General features: G+C 33.9%; 3 protein-coding genes across 14 annotated transcripts; all 3 read right to left on the bottom strand.

The window, feature by feature from the left end:
* Nucleotides 1-226: 226 nt before the first annotated feature.
* LOC145326093 (uncharacterized) lies at nt 227-18,831 on the bottom strand. Its single transcript, XM_080169197.1, has 26 exons — nt 18,705-18,831; nt 18,316-18,367; nt 17,985-18,060; nt 17,663-17,722; nt 17,421-17,517; nt 17,118-17,191; nt 13,833-13,894; nt 13,527-13,566; nt 12,743-12,814; nt 12,123-12,190; nt 11,941-12,015; nt 11,562-11,665; nt 10,886-10,970; nt 9,798-9,844; nt 9,470-9,580; nt 9,125-9,178; nt 8,875-8,966; nt 8,339-8,480; nt 7,634-7,763; nt 6,782-6,846; nt 6,171-6,241; nt 5,631-5,668; nt 5,250-5,307; nt 4,781-4,877; nt 1,026-1,114; nt 227-396 (listed from the first exon to the last, which is right to left on the bottom strand). The coding sequence occupies exons 1-26, from the start codon at nt 18,799-18,801 to the stop codon at nt 328-330; spliced, it is 2,025 nt and encodes a 674-aa protein (XP_080025323.1). The 5' UTR covers nt 18,802-18,831; the 3' UTR covers nt 227-327.
* On the bottom strand, nt 18,809-22,086 carry Tbca (Tubulin binding cofactor A). Of its 3 annotated transcripts, none has more exons than XR_013881749.1 (5): nt 21,925-22,086; nt 21,328-21,421; nt 20,847-20,930; nt 19,220-19,710; nt 18,809-18,944 (listed from the first exon to the last, which is right to left on the bottom strand). XR_013881749.1 is itself a non-coding variant. In XM_080169206.1 (4 exons), exons 1-4 carry the CDS (start codon nt 22,002-22,004, stop codon nt 19,630-19,632), a joined length of 339 nt encoding a protein of 112 aa, XP_080025332.1. In that variant the 5' UTR covers nt 22,005-22,086; the 3' UTR covers nt 18,809-19,629. The 3 variants fall into 3 exon arrangements, 1 of the variants encoding a protein (XP_080025332.1); XR_013881748.1 differs by having other exon boundaries at nt 18,809-18,918; XM_080169206.1 differs by having other exon boundaries at nt 18,809-19,710.
* On the bottom strand, nt 22,019-24,947 carry LOC145326094 (uncharacterized). 10 transcript variants are annotated; one of them, XR_013881745.1, is made up of 3 exons: nt 22,923-24,322; nt 22,472-22,588; nt 22,019-22,315 (listed from the first exon to the last, which is right to left on the bottom strand). XR_013881745.1 is itself a non-coding variant. In XM_080169199.1 (3 exons), the coding sequence occupies exons 1-2, from the start codon at nt 24,075-24,077 to the stop codon at nt 22,501-22,503; spliced, it is 1,257 nt and encodes a 418-aa protein (XP_080025325.1). In that variant the 5' UTR covers nt 24,078-24,299; the 3' UTR covers nt 22,019-22,315; nt 22,472-22,500. The 10 variants fall into 10 exon arrangements, 7 of the variants coding, with proteins under 7 accessions (XP_080025325.1, XP_080025326.1, XP_080025328.1 ...); XR_013881746.1 differs by having other exon boundaries at nt 22,490-22,588; nt 22,923-24,319; XM_080169199.1 differs by having other exon boundaries at nt 22,472-22,602; nt 22,923-24,299.
* Nucleotides 24,948-25,679: the final 732 nt, after the last annotated feature.

The raw sequence follows: 25,679 nt of genomic DNA, 5'->3' as shown, positions 1-25,679 counted from the left end.
TGCTTACGACTTAGTGGACTATAAACTATTAGAAAAGTATCACTTCAAGGTGGAATTTTAAGGGTCAACTTTTTTTCTTTTAAAATTCGCAGTGAATGGACATACAAATGACATGTCGAGGAAGCAATGATTCTTTTTGAATTTGTGGAAGTGAAAAGCCTTTATAACAACAGACAAACATAGGTTAATTATAGAGTAGATTAAGTTTGCTATAAAATACAAAAACTAATGATGAAAATTTATTAAAAAAAAATAAATCACAGAGGCTTCAATCACAGTGTTGTTAACAAATCACATCTAAATAGTGAAAGATAAATGCCAAAATTATTATGAAAATGGTAGATTTAGATTTTCAGGGTAGAACTCTACATCCCCATTTTCAGACTCAATCTTTCCCTAAATTAATATAAAGGTAGAAAATTTTTCTTTAAAACAGCCAATCAATTTCAGAGAGAAAGGGGACAAGGGGCTGTTAATTATATTAGTACCTGAAGCTTTATAGTAACGATTTCTTATTCGTTGGCTTAGGAACTTTGGGGACTTTTGATTGGTTGGTTAAATAAGTTAAGTGTTCAAACGTTTCAACCACAAATTTTAATATACAGAAGGGGTAATTATGTGTATTATCATTGGGAATGTACATTGATTTATCGGCCATAGTCTTATCTTTTTAGATACCAGCAATCAATAGGTACTGTATTTGAATTTTTCAACAGTACCTAAGGATCTTAAAGAATAAGAAAATAAAATAAAAATAAATGTACATCACCATCACAAATAAATCACCTTCTTTAGATTAATCTTATTGGTTTAAACAATTGGGCACTGTTAGATTAAATCAACCATTCAAGATTTAATAAAAATAGCTAAATAAGAACAAGCAAATAGAAAAAAATAATTTTACAAGAATAAAACACCAAATTATAAAAGGTAAACAGTAGCACAACAATGCTATTGTGAAATATGGACGAACAGACAAACCTTAATGCATGATAGAGTAGCTGCGCTACTTATAAAGGTTTTACCTTTTCAATAGTGATCCCTTTCCTTGCTGACCTGGAACCAACTCCAGAATGATAAACTTGCAGGATCAGGGTCTCCAGCAGTTTCTTTTCTGTCAAAGGAAAATAAGTTTTGAAAAACATAGATATCCGGCTTCTAAATATTTATTTATATGCTTGTGCGTTTGTTTATCTGTCATTATCAATTTATCCTCATAGTTTTCTGTTAGGTAGTCATTAAGCCAAGCTCAAATAAAAGTGGTTTTCACCTGGGTGATACTTATTATTACTTATCATCAAAATTTGTTAATTTAATAGGTATATTAATGTACATACCAAGGGGGGGGGGGGAAGTTTGTACAGTTATAGGAAATGAAATTCAGTATAAAAGTTTGGGAGGGCCGTGTGGGCTTGTTTTTATAGTTATCAACCTAATTATTTTTGTAGGCTCTCTTATATGACTGGATGTACACATAAAACTTTGAAAATTGAATTTCGGTACTTTCCTTCTTGGGGCTTGTGGAGCACAAAAAACCCCAAACACAAAAAATATGAGTTCTGAGCTTATTTTTAAATATATCAACCAGATTATTAAAAATAATACTTATTTAACATAATACTTTTTGGGAGTCTTTTGCCCCACTAGCTTCTAGAAGGATAGTCCCTAAATGAAATCTGTAAAAGTTACCAAGTTCGGTTATGTTGAAAAAGTGTTCTTAAAAAAAATCAGGTTGATATCTTTAAAAATAAGGTCAAAACTAATATTTTAAGTGTTTTGTGGTTCTTTTGCTCCACAAGCCCCTAGAAGGAAAGTCCCAATATTTTTATAAACCACTAAAAATATGAGTTCTGAGCTTATTTTAAAGATGTCAACCTGATTTTTTTTAAAGAAAACTTTCTTAACATACCTGAATTAAGGAACCATTACAGATTTCATTTTGGACTTTCCTTTTAGGGTCTAGTGGAGCAAGAGACCCCCAAAAACACTAAAAATATGAGTTCTGAGCTTATTTTTAAAGATATCAACCTGATTTTTTAAAAATAATACTTTTTTAACATAACTGAATCAACGAACCATTACAGATTTCATTTTGGGACTTTCCTTCTTGGGGCTTGTGGAGCACAAAAACCCCCAAACACTAAAAATATGAGTTCTGAGCTTATTTTTAAAGATACCAACCTGATTTTTTTAAATAATACTTTTTTAACATAACTGAATCAACGAACCATTACAGATTTCATTTTGGACTTTCCTTCTAGGGGCTTGTGGAGCAAAAGACCCCCAAAAACACTAAAAATATGCGTTCTGAGCTTATTTTTAAAGATATCAACCTGATTTTTTTTTCAATAATACTTTTTTAACATAACCGAATCAACGAACCATTACAGATTTCATTTTGGGACTTTCCTTCTAGGGGCTTGTGGAGCAAAAGACCCCAAAACCACTAAAAATATGAGTTCTGAGCTTATTTTAAAGATGTCAACCTGATTTTTTTTAAAGAAAACTTTCTAAACATACCTGAATTAAGGAACCATTACAGATTTCATTTTGGACTTTCCTTTTAGGGTCTAGTGGAGCAAGAGACCCCCAAAAACACTAAAAATATGAGTTCTGAGCTTATTTTTAAAGATATCAACCTGATTTTTTTAAATGATACTTTTTTAACATAACCGAATCAACGAACCATTACAGATTTCTTTTTGGGACTTTCATTCTTGTGATTTGTGGAGCAAAAGACCCCCAAAAACACTAAAAGTATGAGTTCTGAGCTTATTTTTAAATATATCAACCAGATTATTAAAAATAATACTTATTTAACATAATACTTTTTGGGAGTCTTTTGCCCCACTAGCTTCTAGAAGGATAGTCCCTAAATGAAATCTGTAAAAGTTACCAAGTTCGGTTATGTTGAAAAAGTGTTCTTAAAAAAAATCAGGTTGATATCTTTAAAAATAAGGTCAGAACTAATATTTTAAGTGTTTTGTGGTTCTTTTGCTCCACAAGCCCCTAGAAGGAAAGTCCCAATATTTTTAGTGTTTTGGGGGTCTTTTGCTCCAGTAGACCCTAGAAGGAAAGTTCGAAAATGAAATCTGTAATGGTTTCTTAGTTCGGTTATGTTAAAGAAGTATATTTTAAAAAATCAGGTTGATGTCTTTAAAAATAAGCTCAGAACTAATATTTTTAGTGTTTAGTGGTTCTTTTGCTCCACAAGCCCCTAGAAGGAAAGTCCCAAAATGAAATCTGTAATGGTTCCCTAGTTTGGTTATGTTCAAAAAGTTTTCTTTAAAAAATCAGGTTGATATCTTTAAAAATAAGCTCAGAACTCATATTTTTAGTGTTGTGTGGTTCTTTTGCTCCACAAGCCCCTAGAAGCAAAGTCCCAAAATAAAATCTGTAATGGTTCCCTAGTTTGTTATGTTCAAAAAGTTTTCTTTAAAAAATCAGGTTGATATCTTTAAAAATAAGCTCAGAACTCATATTTTTAGTGTTTTTGGGGGTATTTTGCTCCACAAGCCCTTAAAAGGAAAGTCCTAAAATTAAATCTGTAATGGTTCTTAGTTCGGCTATGTTCAAAAAGTTTCCATAAAAAAAAATTAGGTTGATATCTTTAAAAATAAGATCAGAAATCATATTTTTTAGTGATGGGAATCCGAATCCGGAATCCGAATCCGGAATCCGGAATCCGCCCAATTTTCGGCCAATTTTGGAATCCGAATCCGGATCCGGAATCCGTTTTTTATAGCGGATTCCGGATTCTAAATTGGTAGGCTAAATTTAATTTAAATAGGTTAGAAAATACCAAGCACATTTTTAGGACATACGTAGCACTTAAATTTTTAAATTTACTAATGTGATGTAAATGTTTTAGTTATGCTGGAAGTCAACACTTTAAACAAATCAAGGCTTCAACCAAGTAACATAGTGATAAATTAACGAAAAAGCTATCCCTCTGTGACGGACGGCCTTTTAAAATACTGCTAGAATCCGGAATCCGAATCCGGAATCCGCCAAAAATAAGAATCCGGAATCCGCAAGAATCCGTTACTTTTTTTGACGGATTCCTTCAGAATCCGGAATCCGAATCCGGCCCAAAAATTCGACGGATTCCCATCCCTAATATTTTTAGTGTTTTGGGGGGTCTTTTGCTCCACAAGCCCCTAGAAGGAAAGTCCCAAAATGAAATCTGTAATGGTTCGTTGATTCAGTTATGTTAAAAAAGTATTATTTAAAACAAAATCAGTTTGGTATCTTTAAAAATAAGCTCAGAACGCATATTTTTAGTGTTTTTGGGGGTCTTTTGCTCCACAAGCCCCTAGAAGGAAAGTCCCAAAATGAAATCTGTAATGGTTTGTTGATTCAGTTATGTTAAAAAAGTATTATTTAAAACAAAATCAGGTTGATATCTTTAAAAATAAGCTCAGAACGCATATTTTTAGCGTTTGGGGGGGTTTTGTGCTCCACAAGCCCCAAGAAGGAAAGTACCGAAATTCAATTTATAAAGTTTATGTGTACATTCAGTCATATAAGAGAGCCTACAAAAAGAATTAGGTTGATAACTATAAAAACAAGCCCACACGGCCCTCCCAAACTTTTATACTGAATTTCATTTCCTATAACTGTACAAACTTCCCCCCCCCCCCCTCCCCTTAAGTTGCCACTTCTGTAGGTATAGTAAAATTATTGGTAAAAAAGTTCAAACAAACTAATTTGTAAACCAAATAAAGATTTGTATTGGCCCAAAGATTTCAACCTATTGTAAATTTGTCAAAATTTTTACCTTTTTCAAAAGCTGGAGTTACATCAATGGCGAGAACGTTGATGGTATCTTCAACCACATCGGTATCATGACATTGCATTGTTGGTGCTCCAATTACCTGAAAAGATATTTCTTTTTAAGAGAAAAAAATTTCTGGGGGGGGGGGGGGGCACTTACAGCTCTCTAAAACCTTTAACCGATCCAGTCCCCACCCCCCCCCCCACAAAAAAATTTCTTTTTACTTAATTCAGTTGTATGATAAGATAATGGTCTTTCAGGCTGATGAGTGAACAATATAGCTTACTAACACAATGAAACACACAAAAGGACGAACATACAGAATCATTTATAGAGTCGATTCACGTCTTAAACATAGGATGATATTTTCTTAAGCTTTAGTTTTCCTTTAATTGTTTACTTAACGTTAAAAAAACTATATCATTGAAATTAAATCTACAAAAAAAATTTAATATATTTATCAATAACTTACCTTATTTTGAGCATAGATAACAGGTACCAGGTTTTCTGCAGTCTGAGCATCCCCATTACTATTTATATTTCAGAATATATTGTACGTATATATAATAAAGGAATTTTAGAAATTCGGAACAAAAAAATCATCTCCAAAAATCTATTAATTGAAGAGGCTGCTGACGACCAAACGTTAGCACGTTTAGATTATGCTCGCACAGAAATTTAACCGATATGTACGTCCAGCTGCTTGGCAGCCTTTAAAGTTCATGGATTTTAGGAGATAATCGTTACCAGGAACATTTACCGTGAACTGCACTAGATCCAAAAACTTATATAAAAATAGTTGTTTTGTAAGTGTCGCCACTATTGGAAGTATAATCCTTGTTTTGAATAATACCTGGATCTTTCGGAGACATCAACACTTTCTTGCTTTACCTTAAGTAATATGTAGATGAATCTTTGCTTAGTTTAAATTATTAATTCAATTTGTCTGTCCGTCCGTCCGTCTGTCTGTCCGTCCATCAGTCCGTAATGCTGTGATGATGGATAGGAGATTTTCTCAGCTGCTACTAACATATAATGCTGATCTTTTATGAAGATCTCCTTTTTCTATATTATCTTCTAGTAAATAACTAACTTGGTACGTTGGTCCGTCGGTAACGCTATAAGACATAACATTATTTTATAAAGATTTCGAGAATTTATACTATGTATCATATCCTTTTTTCTTTCTCTCTCTCTCTCTTTCTATGATAACTGAACATCTTCTCTAAAACTCAATTTGTCCGTTTATTTATATACGTTTTTGTGCTTTGCTTCATATTGATGTTGTCCTCCATGTTTTAATAATTCTATGAATCATCATTTGAACAACTCACTGACACATATAGACTTACAGAAAAGCTATGCTGAATCAAAAAGTATTTACAAAACCTACCACAATATTTGAATGTATTTTGTCCAAGTCAAATATGGCAACGTATCCTTTCTTTTTACTTTTTAGTAACTGCAAAATTTTATCATTCTTTAATTATGATGAGTTTTAAAGGATTTTATTACCTAACTAGTTAAGATATCTATAATACAAAGTAGAATGATGTCCGTCCGTCCCTTACGATCTAGGTAACCATTGAACCGGTTGGATTATATTCTTCAGGGTATATACCTATTGGTGGTTTTAAGCTATTTTCTTTACCTATCCAACCCCCCTAAAAATAAAAATTCTCCCCCTCCCCCCCAAAAATAAAAATAAATTATGGTCAGCAGCATCAGAATTTTTTTTTTATTACCTCATGGGGCAAAGCCCCTAGAGGCTAGGGGTGAAGCCGCTAGTTTGTTATAAAGTGGAACAATTTCTATCAATTTGGTAAAGAAGGAGTCACTTAACTGTAAATTATACTGGTACACTAAGTTTTATGAGCAAGTTCTCTAGTTCGTTGCAGGCTTGAAAACTTTAGGAACTTTTTCTTTTTCTGATGGACTTTACAAAAATTAAAATCTTTAAAATAACTAAGAATAATCAAATTAAATTAAAGAGATAATATTCCTTGCTGTTTATTCTATCTATAATGGAGTTAAACTTCTTTAAATTCTTTCCAACTAAATCCACATTCCTAGGAGATAAATTATATTTAATTGTAAATTTAAAGTTCTAGGGTTGGCAATACGGATCCGGAATCCGGATCTGGAATCCGGAATCCGCCCAATTTTTGGCCAATTTTGGAATCCGAATCCGGAATCCGTTTTTTAATAGCGGATTCCGGATTCTTATTTGGTAGGCTAAAATTAGCGTTTTGAGTTTTTTCTTTCAACTCCTCCTATTTGAAGGCAAAGGTTTTCATCATTATATATAATATCTTTTAAAATCTGGTTCGATTCTCGGAAGTGAATTATAGAGAACACCAAGAACATTGATTTTTAGGACATATGTAGCACTTAATTTAAAAAAAAGGGAGGGGGGGAATGTGGTGACTCGTGCCACAACATACCAGCAATTTTATTTTGGGTGCTACTCCCTTAGTTTTAAAGATAATTGGGTAAAATCTTTTGGGCTGGGTCACTAATTACCCCAAGTTTTGGAAGTCCCCCCCACAGGGTTGCTTGTAAGGGAAAATTTTTTTGAAAAAATTAACCTGGTCTCATATGATTCCAAAAATGCCTAATTTGGCGAGAAATGCAATAAAAAATTTTATTTGGCGGCGGCGGAAAACGGCGGTGGAAGGCGGGAGCGGCGGTACTGCCGCCATTTTTTATTCAAATATTTTTTACTGACCTACCTCAAAAGATTTTTTTTCAATATCTTTAAACTTATTTATAATTTACTTCAAAACGTCTTCTGGAGTATTAAATGATATGCTTCTATTAAATGTGTATATAATTAAAAAACTTTTTAAATTTTACCTAAAGATACAACCAACAACTGTATTTCTTTGGTTGTCAACGCTGTTTTCATTGGTTGAGTTGACAACCTTGATGATAGGACTGGTTGACTGATGCTCCAATATCTTTACTGGTGTGTCCTCTTCCATTTCTCAAGGTAAATAAATAATATGAAATTAAATAAAAATACTACTATGCACATAAGTTCAAAACAAAGGAGAGCGAGAAAAAGAAAAAAAGGGAGAAAATTAAAATTAATTTAATAAATTAAAAATCTTAGTTTGTTTATGGAGGTAGGAGCCATTAAAACGTGAATCATACTGGTCTCTAAAGTTTAATAAGTATGTCCATTGTCCACGTTCTGTATTCCTTAGCTTGAAAAGTTAAAGGGTTGAATCATGATTGATTTGTACAAATTAACAGTTTCCAAACTTTTTCACCAACAATTTTACTCTACAACTCTAACTTTATTTATCATAATTGGCATGGGAGGTACATTAATTTATCGTCAATGAATTATCCCTTTATTCCTAGTTTAATTTATGCCAGTGAGATAGAGGACATTGGACAGTAAATTACTCTAGTTCCCAAAGCTTTATTGACCAATCTCTTATACTATCAATACATTGTCTTTTGTCTTATCTCTAAAGATCCAGGATTGGCAGGATTATTGATTCATCGAGTCTCCACTTTTTAATGAGTACTGCAATAAGTAATTTTGCTCACCTTCAACTATATTACCGCCATTATCATTTGCTTCAGTATTAGAAGCTTCCTTATGGCCATCTGACAAGTTATTCTCGGCTAGAAATTGATTCCAATGAACAGGAAACTTGGCTCTGTCCCCGTATTCAGGTCCACGGCCTACCTAGTCAGATAAATCCTTTATTAAAAAAAGTAGTAGGATGTGCGTGAGTGTGTGACCACAGAAAGTCCAATGGGGGGAGGTGGTGGCAATAATAAGGTCAGATTTAGCAACCCTCCCCCTAAAAAATACACATAAATTGAAATGTCACAGTAACCCTCATTTTTTTTGGGGGGGGGCTGGTTGAATAAACGTTTTACAATGGTTGGTGGCAATTACACCCCACCCCCTCCCAAAAACTACCCTTAGTGTGGTTAATTTTTTTTTGAATTATAATCCCTCTTTAAAAAGGAGTAGATTTCAGAGTAATCAAATATAAAACCACTAATAGCACTTAAAAATTTAAAGAGTCCATTTAAAGCAAAAAGAAATTGCAAAACTTTTACTAAAAACGTACTTTATCCATTATCCACAAAAGGTATTTGATTCCAAGAGATTTCCAATTCTTGGTTTCAACTGGAGTTAGTCCTAGCCATTTTTGTATCTCATCTAAATAAAAAACATACAAAATTATTAATAAAAGAGCTTAAATACATACAAGATATTTTATATTGGCGTACTGAAATTTAGACTTTATTATAGAGATTTTAGCCTAATACATGGTGCTAAAATATCGAAGTAATCAAGAATTGTTAAGATAATTATACCTATTCTCTTTTCAATTTTCTTAGTGCATTTTAACTTTTCTGTTTCTCTAAATCCTTAAATACAAGAAACATATCGCGACATTATACATTATCTAAACATAATAAAATTAAAATGTGCAGGAATTATTTACAACCCAGAAAGGGAGAGGGCTATGAATTATTCAGGTTCCCACAGATTAAAAACACGTTATCTCTCACTCTTTCGCTTTAAAACTTTATAAACTTTAATTGCATATTAATTGGTTAGTTCAAACAAGCAAATATTTTAATCTACAGACTAAAGATCGCTGACCTATATAATATGATAATAAGAAAAAGAAACATGAGAAAAAAGGCAAATATTACCTCTTGGATTTTTCTTACAATCTGCAACAGCGTATGAAATCTTTTCTCTGATGGCTCGTAGTAAAATATACCATATTGTCTTCTTTTTTAACAGTCCAATCGTATTCTTATCTAAAATTAAAGCCAGCTATTTTATGAGTAAAACTTAGATAAATACATATAATATAGAGTTATTGTAGATAGATAATAATCTTTTTGTTGACAATTCTAATTATTTGGCAAAATATCTTTGGTTTTCAACTTTGCCATTTCATATATTTTAGAAGATCGATCTCATACAAATTTGAAAAATTGAAAATAATATTACCTACCGAATATTAATTTTTACCTTGGTCAAGAAAGTAAAAAACAGCGCCTTCATATCCTCTACCCAATCTAAGATACAAAAACGATTTTTCTTAACATTTCTTTTCTAAATAGGCAAAACAAGTTCAAATATGCACAGCAAAGCAACAACAAACTTACTACAGTAAACTGTGTCATGCATTGTCAATAAAACAATAAAAATCAAATTTTTGGGAGGCTCTATTGTTTTAAATCAATTTATGTTTTATTCATCAATAAACGAGGAAGAAAAAAAGTAAAAAAAAAATTCATTTCATATACCTAATGATGTGACAGTCTTACAGACATAAATAAAGATTAGCTGCATAAATTATAAGGGGGGGGGGGGGGGCGGAAGTTTGTACGGTTATAGGAAATGAAAATTCAGTATAAAATTTTGGCCTGGCCGTATGAAATTGTTTTTATAGTTATCAACCTAATTCTTTTTGTAAACTCTCTTATATGATTGGATCTACCTGTAAAACTTTGAAAATTGAATTTTGGGACTTTCCTTTTAGGGGCTAGTGGTGCAAAAGACCCCCCCCCCCAAACACTAAAATTTTAAGTTATGAGCTTATTTTTAAAGATATCGAGCTGATTTTTTAAATGGAAGCTTTTATTGCATAAATTAGTTGATTAGCCATCCCATATTTCATTTTTGCACCTTACCTCTAGAGGCATGTAAGCTCAAAACTTATAAATTTTGTATTTGGGGGGGTTGTTTTACTCCAAAAGCCCCTAGAAGTAAAGTGCAAAAATGAAATATGGGGTGGCTAATCAACTCATCTATGTAATAAAAGGTTCCATTTAAAAAATCAGCTCGATATCTTTAAAAATAAGCTCTTAACTTAAAATTTTAGTGTTTCGGGGGGTCTTTTGCCCCACTAGCCCCTAGAGGGAAAGTCCCAAAATTCAATTTACTAAATTTTACAGGTAGATCCAATCATATAAGAGAGCTTACAAAAAGAATTAGGTTGATAACTATAAAAACAAGTCCAAACGGCCAGGGCAAAATTTGGTACCGAATTTTCATTTCCTATAACTGTACAAACTTCCCCCCCCCCCCTTAGTGTATTTCAGTATTTGACTAACCTAACTTTTTTCATTTCTTCATCAAATTGATCAACTGATATGATTTCATATTTTGTAGGATTCAGTCCAAATTTTCTTCCAATTTCTATATAAGAACCATTCGTCACTTTTCATATAAAATCATATCTTTTTGTTGAGGGGTGTGATACCAATTTTTTCCTTTCTTAAAATTAAGGTTAATTCAGATATTTAAGGTAAATATTACCTCTTAAAAAGACTGTATTTTGTTGTGCTTTGAAGTTTAGGTATATATTGATTTTACGACATATAAACATTTAAAAGTAAATCATTATTTTTTCAATTCATAAACTATTTTATGAAATATATTTTTTTCTATAATATAACCTGATCTTTGATTTAATTGATAACTTTTGAAGAGATTGAGACAAGGTTCATGAGAAAACAGAGTATTTTTTTTTTACATTATAATCATTACAAATAGCGATAAATTGTAAAATTTCAACAGCAACCCCCCCAAAACAAAAAAAATTTCATTGAGCTTCCTACTAGAACATTTTTTGAAAAGCTATAAATCAAACTTAAACTGTCTGGAATACTTGTAAAAGTACTAAGCACTGGATTTTACAGGATCATATCATAATCTCCCCCTCCCTTGATCCTTATAACAGTACCTAACAATAAAAGATCAAAGATCGAATAAAGAGTCTTTTTTTACCTAATGCAACATTGGGTGGCAGGGACGTGAGGGATATGTGATTTTCTTTCTCAGTGTAAGGTTCGGTAAAGCACAGGAATTTCAGTTCAGGCTTGCTCAGATAACTAAAACAGTTTTGTATATTTAAAATGGATGTGATTGTGAAAATTTCCCTACAAGTGCATAGTCGAGCACAGAAACCCGCCCTAAGAAATAAGGGTGTTTTTTTTACTTAGGTCTAGTTAGGATAGGTTAAAGTGGGTTCAAAAAGGCTGAAGTCATACTATATACAGCTCAAATTTTGATTAAATTATTATTGCACAAAACTAGCCATTGCATACAACAGAAAAAATATGTCTGTCTTTTTTCTGTAAAATCCGCGAAATATTTCTGCTCTTACCTGAGATCCACAACGTGTTGATAATCCGGCTGTAAAACCTCCATTATTACAGTCATTTTGGTCCAACTTAGAAGACTGAAATTTATTTTTTGGTGAATTTTATTTTTTCAAACGATCACAAGCTATATTGTATTAATTTTTTTTTTTTAATTTTGAAAAGAATTTTAAAGTTTTATAAATACCTTAATAATAGTAGCTTCTTTTCCAGGTCCATTGAGTTGAGAGAATCCACAATTGATTTACAAATCACCTTAAAAAATTCATGATGAATATTTTTAAATATTTGTACTATGAAATCAGAGCTTGAAATAATCCAATGGTATGCGAAGCGTTTTTTTTGCTGATACTAGAAGTAATCCTATAATATAAAGTAGTAAGGTTATTTATGTCTGTAGCTAAAGATCTCAGAAATTGAAGGTCCGAATAAGACGTACTTTTTAAGGAAGCTTTATATTTACATGTCAAGAAGTTTAAGGCTATTTTCCTGACATCTCCCGCTCTCCCTATAGGCTAGGGGCGAAGCAACTAGTTTATTTAAAAAGGTAAAAAAAAATTGCCTTTTTTTAAGAACGCCAAACAGGATCATTTTTATGCACATCCTTTACAAAAAGGGTTGATTTTAATCATTACTGAAAAAGGGGGTAATTTTTTTGCGCGTATTTTCCGTAAAGTTGTGTGTTATCGTATTAGTCGAATACGCTAGTTAAGTCAAACTTTTCTTAATGAGCGCATTTAACTAAATGGAAACAAACAACTTTACAGAAAATACGCGAAAAAATCACCCACTTTTATAAAAAAATACCTTGGCAATCTGAAATCTAGATTCTGTATATTTTTCTATATCTTCATGGTTGCGGAAAATTAAATGAACATTCTGAAAAATAAAGGAAAATTAATAATGTAATATAAACAGCTTCATAATCTGGGTCACCTCAAAAAACGCTTATCTCAGAAAACACTTATTTTAGAAAACACCTATCTCAAAAAAAAGCTTAATAATCTTACAAATAGAACCTATTTAGGTACTGCCTTTCATTAAATTTCAAAATTAGTTATGAATAAAGTTTTAGAAAGGCTAAAAAATCAATTGAAAAACTAGACTGAAAATTAGGGTTGGGCCGGATACCGGATATCCGGCTGATTTCAAACGCCGGATATCCGGCAAATATCCGGTTATCCGGCCAAATTACCGGATATCCAGCCGGATAACCGGCCAAATTACCAGATACTAAAGTAGCAAAAAAAATTCTTCAAAAAATCTTATATTAATTTACATAAAGTTAAACTTGTTCAGAAAAAATGTTCTTCTAGCTTCAATAATAAGAAAATTATAACCATTTAAAATTTTAAAAAGCAGAGATTTTTGGTGTAAAGTATAAAAAATTATAGAGCCGGATATCCGGCCGGATAGTTTCAATATCCGGTATCCGGCCGGATATTGAAAATGGCCGGATATCCGGCCACACCGGATATCCGGCCCAACCCTACTGAAAATGTTCATAACTCGCAAAGATGCAATGAAAAGAAACAAAATAAAATTCTATAGGTATCCATAAATAAACATCAAAATTCTAAAAATGTGATACCTTTGAGCCACCAATGAGGTAGAAAGTTCCTTCAATATACCTAAATTATTTATTGACTATAAGAATTATTTTAATGATTGAGGAAATACAGCCTGCAGAACGCCATAACATAGATATCAATTTTTTTCCAACGGAGGGTAGATATATTCCCCCCCCCCCCCCCCCCAATTAGTTATAAGTTTTAACTGCATTCAGTGGAAAGGGGACATATTTAATCACTATACCTAGTGGTGCTCAGTAGAGGTGATGGGTTAATTAAAAAATGTGGTACAACAGATGTTTATATGTATAAATATGAAAAGTTACCTAACACTTAAATGCGCTGCTTCTCCATTCTCTTTCTCTAGAACCACAATACTTTTAGATTCCTAAAATAAACCATCATGAAAAATAAGGTTGTGTACGGCCATAACACGCACAAAGAAACATATTGAGCAAAAAAGTTACAAAATTAAAAATACTGCTTAGTATGTAACCTAATTAAAATTATTAAATCAAGCAGATAAGGGGGGGGTTTTTAATGCAACCATCTCGTAATCAGTGAGCAAATGGCACTTAGAATTCGAATTTCGAGCTGAAATTTTGCATGGGTAATCCTTGGTAGGTCTATTTTCCCTAAATCGAACAAAAAGTTGGAAAAGTAACGGCTGGCGGCTGCAGCTCAGCCGTTTAGCCGTTTTTGGCCTATTTTTAGGGCAAATTCATCATTATTTACATAGGAATCGACTTTTTAAAACATAGTTTTGGTTTAATTCATATTAAATGATAGCAATAACCATTTTTTAAATTTCTAGTACCAGCTGCTAAACGGCTAGAACCGGCTGAAAACGGCTTGGAGCGGCCAAGAGTATGAAGAGTAGATAGGGCTTGTGACATGTCTAGGGGTAGGTTTTTATGGGTGCTGAGCTCAAAAATACTACTAAAAATAGTGACGGCCAATCCATTTGGCAGCTGGGTAACAGCTGCAGCTCAGCTGCGAGCGGCCAAGAGTAGAATGAGTAGATAGGGCTTATGACGTGTCTAGGGGTAGGTTTTTATGGGTGCTGAGCTCAAAGATGCTACCAAAAATAGTGGCGGCCCATCCATGTGGCAGCTGGGTAACGGCGGCAGCTCAGCTGGGAGAGGCCAAGAATAGAATGAGTACATAGGGCATGTGACATGTCCAGGGTTAGGTTTTTATGGGTGCTGAGCTCAAAAATACTACAAAAATAGTGATGGCCAATCCATGTGGCAGTTGAGTAATAGCTGCTGCTCAGCTGTGAGAGGCCAAGAGTAGAATGAGTAGATAGGGCTTATGACGTGTCTAGGGGTAGGTTTTTATGGGTGCTGAGCTCAAAAATACTACCAAAAATAGTGGCGGCCAATCTATATGGCAGTTGAGTAATAGCTGCAGCTCAGCTGCGAGCGGCCAAGAGTAGAATGAGTAGATAGGGCTTGTGACGTGTCTAGGGGTAGGTTTTTATGGGTGCTGAGCCCAAAAATGCTACCAAAAATAGTGGCGGCCCATCCATGTGGCAGCTGGGTAACGGCGGCAGCTCAGCTGGGAAAGGCCAAGAGTAGAATGAGTACATAGGGCATGTGACATGTCCAGGGTTAGGTTTTTATGGGTGCTGAGCTCAAAAATACTACCAAAAATAGTGGCGGCCAATCTATATGGCATCTGAGCAAAAGCTGCAGCTCAGATAGGAGCGGCCAAGAGTAAAATGAGTACATAGGGCTTGTGACGTGTCTTGGGGTAAGTTTTTATGGGTACTGAGCTCAAAAATGCTCTCAAAAATAGTGGCGACCCATCCAAATGGCAGCTGGGTATCAGCTGCAGCTCATTTGGGGGAGGCTAAGAGTAGAATGAGTAGATGGGCTTGTGGGCTGTAGCTGTTACCCAGCTGCCATATGGATGAGCCGCCTCCATTATTGGTAGTATTTTGAGCTCAGCACTCATAAACATAAATACATACCCCTGGACATGTCACAAGCCCTATGTACTCATTCTACTTTCGGCCGCTCCTAGCTGAGCTGCCGCCGTTACCCAGCTGCCATATGGATGGGTCACCACTATTTTTGGTAGCATTTTGAGCTCAGCACTCATAAAAACCTACCCTAAGACACATCACAAGCCCTATCTACTCTTGGCCGCTCCTAGCTGAGCTGTAGCTGTTACTCAGCTGCCATATATGGATTGGTCGCCACTAGTTTTAGTAGCATATTTGAGCTCAACACCCATAAAAACCTACCCCGAGACACGTCACAAGTTCTATCTTCTCATTATACTCTTGGTGGCACGCAGCTGAGCTGCAGCTGTTACCCAGCTGCAATGTGGATTGGTCGCCACTATTTTTGGTACCATTTTTGAGCTCAGCACCCATGAAAACCTACCCCTAGACACATCACAAGCCTTATCTACTCATTCTACTCTTGGCCACTCGCAGCTGAGCTGCAGCTGTTACTCAGCTGCCATATGGATGGGTCGCCACTATTTTTGCTAACATTTTTGAGCTCAGCACCCATGAAAACCTACCCCTAGACATGTCACATGCCCTATGTACTCATTCTACTCTTGGCCTCTACCAGCTGAGCTTCGGCCGTTGCCCAGCTGCCATATGGATGGGCTGCCACTATTTTTGGTACCATTTTTGAGCTCAGCACCCATAAAAACCTACCTCTAGACATGTCACAAGCTCTATCTAATCATTCTACTCTTAGCCGCTCGCAGCTGAGCAGCAGCTATTATTTAACTTCCATAGGGATTGGCCGAAACTATTTTTAGAAGCATTTTTGAGTTCAGCACCCATAAAAACCTAATCCTGGACACGTCACATGCCTCATGTACTCATTCTACTCTTGGCCTATCTCGTCTGAGCTGCGGCCGTTACCCAGCTGAGCTGCGGCCGTTACCCAGCTGAGCTGCGTCCATTACCCAGCTGCCATGTGGATGGGCCTCCACTATTTTTGTTAGAATTTTTGAGCTCAGCACCTATAAAAACCTACCCCTAGACACGTCACAAGCCCTATCTACTCATTCTACTCTTGGCCGCTCGCAGCTGAGCTGCAGCTGTTACCCAGCTGCCATATGGATTGGCCGTCACTATTTTTAGGTGCATTTTTGAGCTCAGCACCCATAGAAACCTACCCCTAGACATGTCACAAGCCCTATCTACCCTTTATACTCTTGGCGGCTCCCAGCCGTTTTCAGCCGGTTCTAGCCGTTTAGCAGCTGGTACTAAAAATTTTAAAATTGGTTATTGTTATCATTTAACATGAATTAAACCAGAAATATGTTTTAAAAAGTTGATTCCTACGTAATTAATGATGAATTTGCCCTAAAAATAGGCAAAAAACGGCTAAACGGCTGAGCTGCCAGCCGCCAGCCGTTACTTTTCCAACTTTTTGTTCGATTTAGGGAAAATAGACCTATCAAGGATTACTCATGCAAAATTTCAGATCGAAATTCGAATTCTAAGTGCCATTTGCTCACTGATTACGAGATGGTTGCATTAAAACCCCCCCCCCCCCTTAATGACTACAAGTGAGAAACCCTTAGCTTAGGAATGATTTAAGAAACCTATGAAACCTATCCAGTTTCATATGGTTTACCTCAAAAGGTTTAAGAAAGTATCTTTTCCACACAGTATCATCCTCGGGCTGATTTTCGTCCTCATCCCCCATACCTGGAATAAGGTATATATGTAGAAAGATAACTCGATATATCAAGTAAATATATGCAAAATCGACAGCTGGAATAAAAGAGACAGATTTACAATAAAAAGATAGATAAATATAGGGATGAACGTGATTTCTGATATTTTGGAAAATAAAATATAATAAAGTATTTTTAAAAAGAGATGGATGTCACTAAGGGACCAATCCTCATATATACATAAAGAAGAATTATCTAACCTCCAGTAAATTTTCTCAAAGCAAAGACGACAAACACTAGGCTGTTCTCTTTGGACGAGGCATTGCGCAAGCTTAACAATGTATTTCCACGTGCCACCTGAATATAGGTTAAAATGATTAGCGAATAAGCTTTAGGTACCTAACACATAATTTGTTAAAAAAATTGGGGGTAAAAACATGTAAAAATTCATATATGTTCTAAATATCATACCTTTGTGTAAAAATTTATGTTTAAAATCTACCTTTTTCCTAATTTCAGTGTCTCTGTTGTATAGGGCATCGTCAGGTCCTCTAGTATCTACCTAAAAACAAATAATACAATATTTATTTCTTACTTGTCAAAAGCATATCTGTTCTACCGTACTACTAATTTTCTGTGCGTTATTTGTTTGTAGTTAAAATTTGTTAGTAATATTATCATATTTGTGTGCTTAGTGTCATGTGTTATTACTGTTTTTACCATGCTATTTTTTCTGCACCGATAAATGACCAAAACAATCTGAAGATTTTTATTCAGATTATGAAATAGATTAAATTTTTTTTGGAAGCTTAAAAAATACCTACCTTTGCATCATAGAGTTTTCCAGAAAGATGGGATGGTAAAATCCCGCCAGGTATGTCATATTCTATCACCTTTACACTGAACATAAAAAATTTCATTAAATGATTGTGTGAAAATTTTTAAAAATTCTTTTTTAGTTCAAAATAACCCTTAATTATTTATTTCTTCTTATTTGAATTTTCTACAATTAAATCTAACCTAAAGTTTCACATAAAGGCAATTGTAAAGGACAAACATATTTAACAAGTAGGTATTATTTTACTAGTAATATCAATTTTTCACTAGGTACCTAGCAAAACGTGAATATTTTCAACAATCCAATTCTTTACTTACTTTTTATTTTGTTTACACCACTGCAACCAAGTTTCTGCAGTTAGTTTGCTTTCTAAAAAGAATATTATTTAGAAAGAAACAAGAACTACTACATCCAAAAGTAGCAATGTACATTTATATTTCTTTGTTATTTCAGACAGGTTCCGTGATTTCTAATCATTATTGCATATTTATTGACTGAACTTCTTCTCTACCATTCATTTTGTTTGTTTGTCCTTTGTTTGTGCTTCACTACTTTAGTACTTATTGATGTTGTCATCTATTTTCATAGATAGAGGATATTGAAGACATGGATGAGAATACTCGAATCAACAAGAACTTTAACAACTTTAAGGGTTAGGTCAAGATCCTAACCATAGAAACGCTTTGCTTTAGAAAATCAACTATACCTTCATCGCTTGCAATTGTAAATATGTCTTGAGCATTATAAATAAGATCTCCCAATTCTGATTTTAACTCAGCCACGGATATTCTTTCATCCGGCATTCTATTATTCTAAAAATTTAAGCAGTGCAAATAAAAATTATTTACTAAAATAGATTTGAGTAAAAAGTTTTAGATTCTAGTTTTAGGATTATAATAGTATCATTAAAAAGTTAGAATCTGGTATAGTTCAAGGTAAAGTGTTTCTGAAACAAAACATTTTCAACAACAAAATTAAGAACTTTAAAAGCTGTTGAAGTCTAAACGAATTTACTTACAGTACACGTTAATGACCAAATTTTATTTATTGTTAAAACCATGAAAAAGAAAGCATACAAATAATCTTAAAAATCAATTGATCAACAATGAAAAGATTTTTCGCAGCCTATGTAAATGGGCGAAAAAAGAGTAATTTTAGCAACCTAGCAACCTTTTACATCCTTAATTCTTTTTAGAAATGTTGTATTCCAGCAATATTTACCATAAACTGTACCAGATTTAAAAGTTAATTATAAGGCAAATGCAAAATTTCTAATCACATATTAGTGCTGAAGTGCTGTATTTATGATTTTATGTATCACAACATGACAATAGTTCTCTTTGAGAGAAAAATTAGATTACAAAAATAATGAATCCGGATAAAGAAGCAGTTTTAAAAAATTATTACCAATTGATAAGGTTTAGTTTAAAATTAAGTTATTTCTTAATGAAATAGAATGTAGGTAAAATTTATATTATAAAATCAGTATCAAACTTTAAAGGAGGCAGGTAATGTATTTAAAAAAAGAATAGGGAACATCTTGGAAATTAAATTAGTTCTTTCTTAATAAAAACTTGTCATGATCTTCTATTCATTTTTAAAAATTCCATTCCATGTTCTTAATTCAATTACTATTCAATTTTCATTTGTTCTTCAGCCTCTGTGATTTGTGCCAGGGCAGCAATATACTTCTCGTCCTCTGCGAGGTCAGCCTAGAATTAAGATATGCAATTAAATAATGTTGTTATCTTGAATACTAATGGCTTCAGCCCTAGTATCTAGTTGTGAATTTCATGGGCAGGGGGGGGGGGGAATGAAGGAGGGAGATGCAACATAGTATAAAACCATCCCTAGAGCTACATAAACTTTCCCTCCTAAAATGAAGAAATCAATTTGTTTTATGGTTAGCGAAAATTAACAAATCGATTCTTTTTAGCTCTTCGCCCCTAGCATCAGGGACCCACACACCTAAAATGTGCACAAATATCTAGTCTATGGCCATTTCATTATCTCTATACTTAGGTATTAAGATTTACAAAATCAAAGAGTCACACATTTTTTAAAATCTTTTAATTAAAAAAAAATCCTTTGGTACTTGCTTACATGTTGTAGACTGGAGCACCGAAACCCCCCCCCCCCCCCGCTTAGTTTTGACAAAAATCAAAAATAAGGGGGGGGTAGTTTTTTAATGTCTGGAAAACGGCAAGGAGGAAAAGTGCTCAGCAAGGCAAAGACTTAACCCCCCCCTTAATTTTGATTTTTGTCAAAACTAAGCGGGGGGTTAAAAAACTACCCCCCCCCTTATTTTTGATTTTTGTCAAAACTAAGCGGGGGGGGGGGGGGGGGTTCGGTGCTCCGGTCTTCACATGTAAGCAAGCACCAATCCTTTAGTTAATCTAGATAAATTACAACGCAACTTTAAACAAGTATTACTACTCAAAATTAAAACCTTTTACTGGCCAAAGTCAATAAATAAGGAAATTATGCCCCAAAACATGAATATCCCTGTAATAAGGTTTCCCCTCTGGTATACTGGATTTACTTGATTTACCTCACTCAACTTTCTGGCGTGTTGTACAGTGAAAAAACTACCCCCCCCTTATTTTTGATTTTCTTCAAAATTAAGGGGGGGGGGGTAAAAACTACCCCCCCCTTATTTTTGATTTTGTCAAAACTAAGCGGGGGGTTAAAAAACTACCCCCCCCCTTATTTTTGATTTTTGTCAAAACTAAGCGGGGGGGGGGGGGGGGGTTTCGGTGCTCCGGTCTTCACATGTAAGCAAGCACCAATCCTTTAGTTAATCTAGATAAATTACAACGCAACTTTAAACAAGTATTACTACTCTAACCTCTGATGCAAGAACGTTCTTGAGGTCAGCATGCGCGGCTACTAACCGTCTGTGACAGTCTGGAATCATCATCAAAGTTTCCTGCTCGCATAAGATTATTCTTAATTTGAAAAATTTAAATTACCAGTAAAGAAGAATAAAATTACATTGATATCAGTTTGCATTCAAGGAGGAGTCGGGTTGGAGACTAGACCACACAACATCTTATTATAATTAGAGACATTAATCGCTAGATGGTACCTTCTGCTGCTATGTCAGGCGCTCAACATAAATTTTTACATATTTCTTGAAATATCTGAACATTGAATTTTCAATTCTTTTAAGTAAACTAGGTATTAAAAAATACATTGTTACCGAATAAAAATTAATTATCACATGAATTTAATTAGAAGTAGAATTAATTCTCTAAAACAAAACATATTCCAACAAGAACATTAAAAAATGAGGCGATGATGAAAAATAATAATAAATCTTATTCCTGTAGAACTTCGTTCATCTTCCTGATATCATATTCATCCTTTATTCCATCATCCTTCATCTTCTGCAGCGTTACTTTCTGCTGGTCTGCCTCTGTCCTGTAAGTATTATATAGTGTCAGGGATCTTAAAGGACAAGGCAATGGATGATAAATTGATGTAAAACCCCTAATTATAAGTAACAAAATCATCCTGTCTGTATATTTAAATCAATAGTGGAAATGTTTGGACACTAGTAGTTCGTACATATTCTACCTTAGTAGCTTCGACTCAAGAGATGGTGATTTTTTTCGTTGGGGGGGGGGGGGGGTAGGGTTGTCCACCCTCCAACAAAATAACTTAAATCTACCATAGATCAGTAGCTATATTTTCATGATGGGTAGAGCCTAATCGTTTCAGCGGTTACCAAGATCTTAAGCTTCAGACGTACGGGGGACAGACATCGTTCTACTTTGTATTATAGATATAACATTAAAGTTGATAACTGTTAATAATTCAAGGACTTTGTTTAGGCTTTTAATATTCGTTAGTAAAATAGGAATTTGGACTGACGCCATTCAACTACTGAAAACGCCGCTTGTAAATCAGTATATTTAATTTACCTGTATGACAGTTTTTCTTTGCCAACCCTCCTCAGAACTCCGGTCTTGACTGTAATCTGCTTAATACGGGGATCAGACATTTTCTGCTTTTAAATCTATAAAAATAGGTTAGCAAATGTTAGTAAAATACAAGACAATAGTTTTTCAAATAGCAAAACAACAATGCTTTAACATAAAGCATAAAGTAATATTTATTTAGTTAGAAAGAAAATTAGTTAGTCAATATTTACATAAGAGAAATAGTATTAAGTAACGAACAAAATAAATAAGCAAATGGCAGTCCAGTAGTTAATTTCTGAGATTCATTGTTATAAAATAACTATTTTGTACATATTGTGATGACTAATGAATATAGAAAGCAATTTATTATTATTCAGGAGTGTATTTTTCCCTAACAACATTAGTTTCTCCCCCTCTAATTACTTCCAATTTTATGTTTTATAATCTATTGTATATATCCTTCTTACTTTAAATTTTCTTTCCTATCACCCCCCTCCCCCACCACTTAACTTCCTCCTAGGGTGGGAAGACAAGAGTGGGAGGATGCTTTAGAAAAAAAATACACCCATGTTAACATCATAAATGAATCGTAAAAATGGTGAAAAATAAACACTTTTTATTACAATTATAAAAGAATTTATTTCTAGGTATCTTATCTTTTTTCCTGCAATATTTTTTCTTATCAAAATACAAATATTTTTACCTGTAAAAAATATTGGAAGATTTTTTTTGTACATTTTAATTGTTTATAAAAAGAAGGCATGGTGTTAAAAAATTTACTTTAAATTTTAGTGGAGACTTTGGGTACTTTTATTTTTACTGAGACTAAGGTCCTATTAATAATATTCTGTTACTCCTTAAGCTGTTTCAACAAAACAAACAGTTTCTCTAACTTATTCCATATTAATATCATTATTAACACTATCATCTCTATTATTATTCGCTATTCGCCTTTTTCTTAAATAATAGAGAAATAGTAAAAATATTGCAGCGCATACCAAAGCAATAACTGTCAAAATAATTTCCTCACTTTTTCGTTGCAAATCTTCATATTCACCAAATTCCCAGCTGAAGGTATCAACATCCCTGCAGAAAGCCTCTTTAATTTCAGGCTCTGTTGCCTCCTGAGGATTAATGTTAGTTAGCATGCTTGTCGCAAGAATCTCACCAGCTGTAAAATTTCTTTCGTTCTGTAGGTCTTCAAGAGTGATGGGACTTTCACCTGACTGATTTAATTTAGCAAGTGAATTATTAGCCGCAGAATCAACAACAAAGGAGACTGGAGTCTTATATGTAACATTAGAACAGTCAACATCCAGATAAAACTCGCACTCGCTTTTCTCTGCATTCCATTGGAAATTTTTCCGGCAGGCGCACGTACCCGCACCCCCATTATCGGTTTGATCAAGGCACACCATGTTTAAATCAATTTCATGACAGTCATTCCCCGAATTGCAGGTTTTAAAAACCATATCCAAGTTTCTTGTAGATGTTATTTGTTTGGGTGGTGTACAACCCCCCGGAGTTTTATTGATCCCCTGGTCACATTCACAGTAACCAAACTGACAGTGTGAATGCTCCGGGCAACCTTGCACACATTCAGCACCCTCGCTGTATAAAAGTTGAGCACTAGATTGAGTCCCCTTCCGCTTTATGGACATCAAATGTTTGTACATCATGTATCTGTGATAGACACTCATCACAACCGGGCTGGTCATAGCCTCTCCAAGGAATCCCTCCGTCGCCCCAAGTCCAAGGCGTTTATGTGAAAACCCTTCTCCACCATACGCGCCTATACCACCTGGAAACCTTGTCCCGAAGTTGGTTCCATATCCTGGAGTAGTGAAGTTGTAAGGCACATTATCTTTCCAATAAAATCTTCTAAAGCTTGATAAAACAGAACCATAACCGCCATAGATTGCTGGATTAACAAATTCCCCGCCGCCAAGTGGATTCATGGCCGTGGCAAAATGTTTAGGCATACCCGCCCATTCCCCTTTGGAGTGTACGACCAGTTTTGTACAGCCGCCAAAAAATTCATAAATTCCGGCACATTCATACGCTTTAGCGGGGCCTCGAGTATTCCCACACTCCACATAATTGCTAAACAAAACTGAAAAAGTCCACAAAACTAGTGTCAGTGATTTGGCCATGTTTTTTTGTTTAAATTTAAATTAAGTATATTGATTTTCAGTTTAATTCTTCACAATTCAAAATTGTATCCTTTTTCAAGAGGCAGAGACAACAAAAATTTCTTATTTATCGAAAAAAAATTCTATTTTAACATAAAAAAAATCCTTCAACGTTTCATGCAAGAGGATTTTTTTGTTGCTGTTTCCTTGACCTTCTAAGTTCTAATTTCTCTATGACCGTTGTAATGGAATGTAAACAATTGTCTGCAAAATGGGATCATTAACGCAATTTTTCGCGGCATTTGAGCACAGAATGTCGTCTTTTTTCTTTTTTTGCAAACGTTTTTGAAGAATCTAATAGTATATTTTGGTTACTTTTTTTTAGCAATATTATATTCTAAATAAATCTACGACTGCGCATTTAGACTCTATTACATATTTTACATAATAAATTGTGCAAAGATGGCACCTCTGTTGATATAAAAAATGGCACCCCTGTTTGTGTGCGCGAATGCCGTTATTTCATCAATAATAATCACAAGGGGAGGCAGACGAGAAAATAATAAGAAGGAGGGAAAGAAAATTTCTGCACTATGATGATAATAATAACAAAAGTTATTGATAAAAAGTAGTTAAAGCGTATTTGACAATTAATGCATGGTTTTATAATAAGTTTTTTTTATGTTAATTTTTATACAATATTAAGAGACTTTAACATTATTTGTTTAATATTGTAGAAATATAATAAATATATTCTCGATTTTTATTGTTTATATGCGCGCAATATGTTAAGATAAAAAAAATTTTAATTTATTATATTTTTTTTTATAGACTTTCAGTTTTTTGTCTCTAAATGTTAATAACAAATGTTTATTCGAGTTTAATAATCATTTTACTGAATCATATATGGCGCATTTTCATTATCTTTGTACTTTATTACATGACGAAATATTTCATGCGTCATCTATTTACCAAGATTTAGCAGGGATCTTTAGGGATAAGATAATTGGATGGCAAGTATATTTATTACCCATTTTGAGATTAAGAATTAAAAAAAAAAAGTTTTGACATTGCTAAAGTTTCAGTTAATCAATATTTTTTTTAAAAACTGATAACATTGTTACAAAAATTTGTAGACTGGTATAGTTTACAATCTAATGTCCTTTCCCTCCCCATATGCGCTTAGATTATTAATATTTAACGATTAAAGGTTTAGATTTTCTACAGGAAGTTTGATAGATACTTGGACAAATATTATTATTTTGAAAACAAAATTTAAATGTGTGGTTTCAAGTTAGATGAGTTTGGAGGAATATCTCATAGTCCTACTTACTAGCCCAAAACATTCATTGGACCTTTAAAAATTATGGTCAAGCTGTTACGGGATCTTCAGGTCACAAAAACAGACGTACACTAACACTCTAGGATGATTCTTAACCATATATATATGCTCTAATTTTGCCCAAAGAGCATTGTGGAGAGTATCGTATCACACTTTTGTTGTTGATAAAATGTTAAATATTTTATTTGTTGTTTGGTATGGGACATATGTAAATAACGTGCAATCCGACCTGGACCAATACTAAACTTTCCTTAAAATTATGGAATGCTGTTAAGAGATTT

This window comes from Acartia tonsa, chromosome 8 (genome assembly GCF_053477335.1).
Source record: "Acartia tonsa isolate MP-2025a chromosome 8, ASM5347733v1, whole genome shotgun sequence".
Lineage (NCBI taxonomy): Eukaryota > Metazoa > Arthropoda > Copepoda > Calanoida > Acartiidae > Acartia > Acartia tonsa.
The sequence above is the reverse complement of the archived record's forward strand: the minus strand, read 5'-3'. Positions and strand labels throughout refer to the sequence as shown.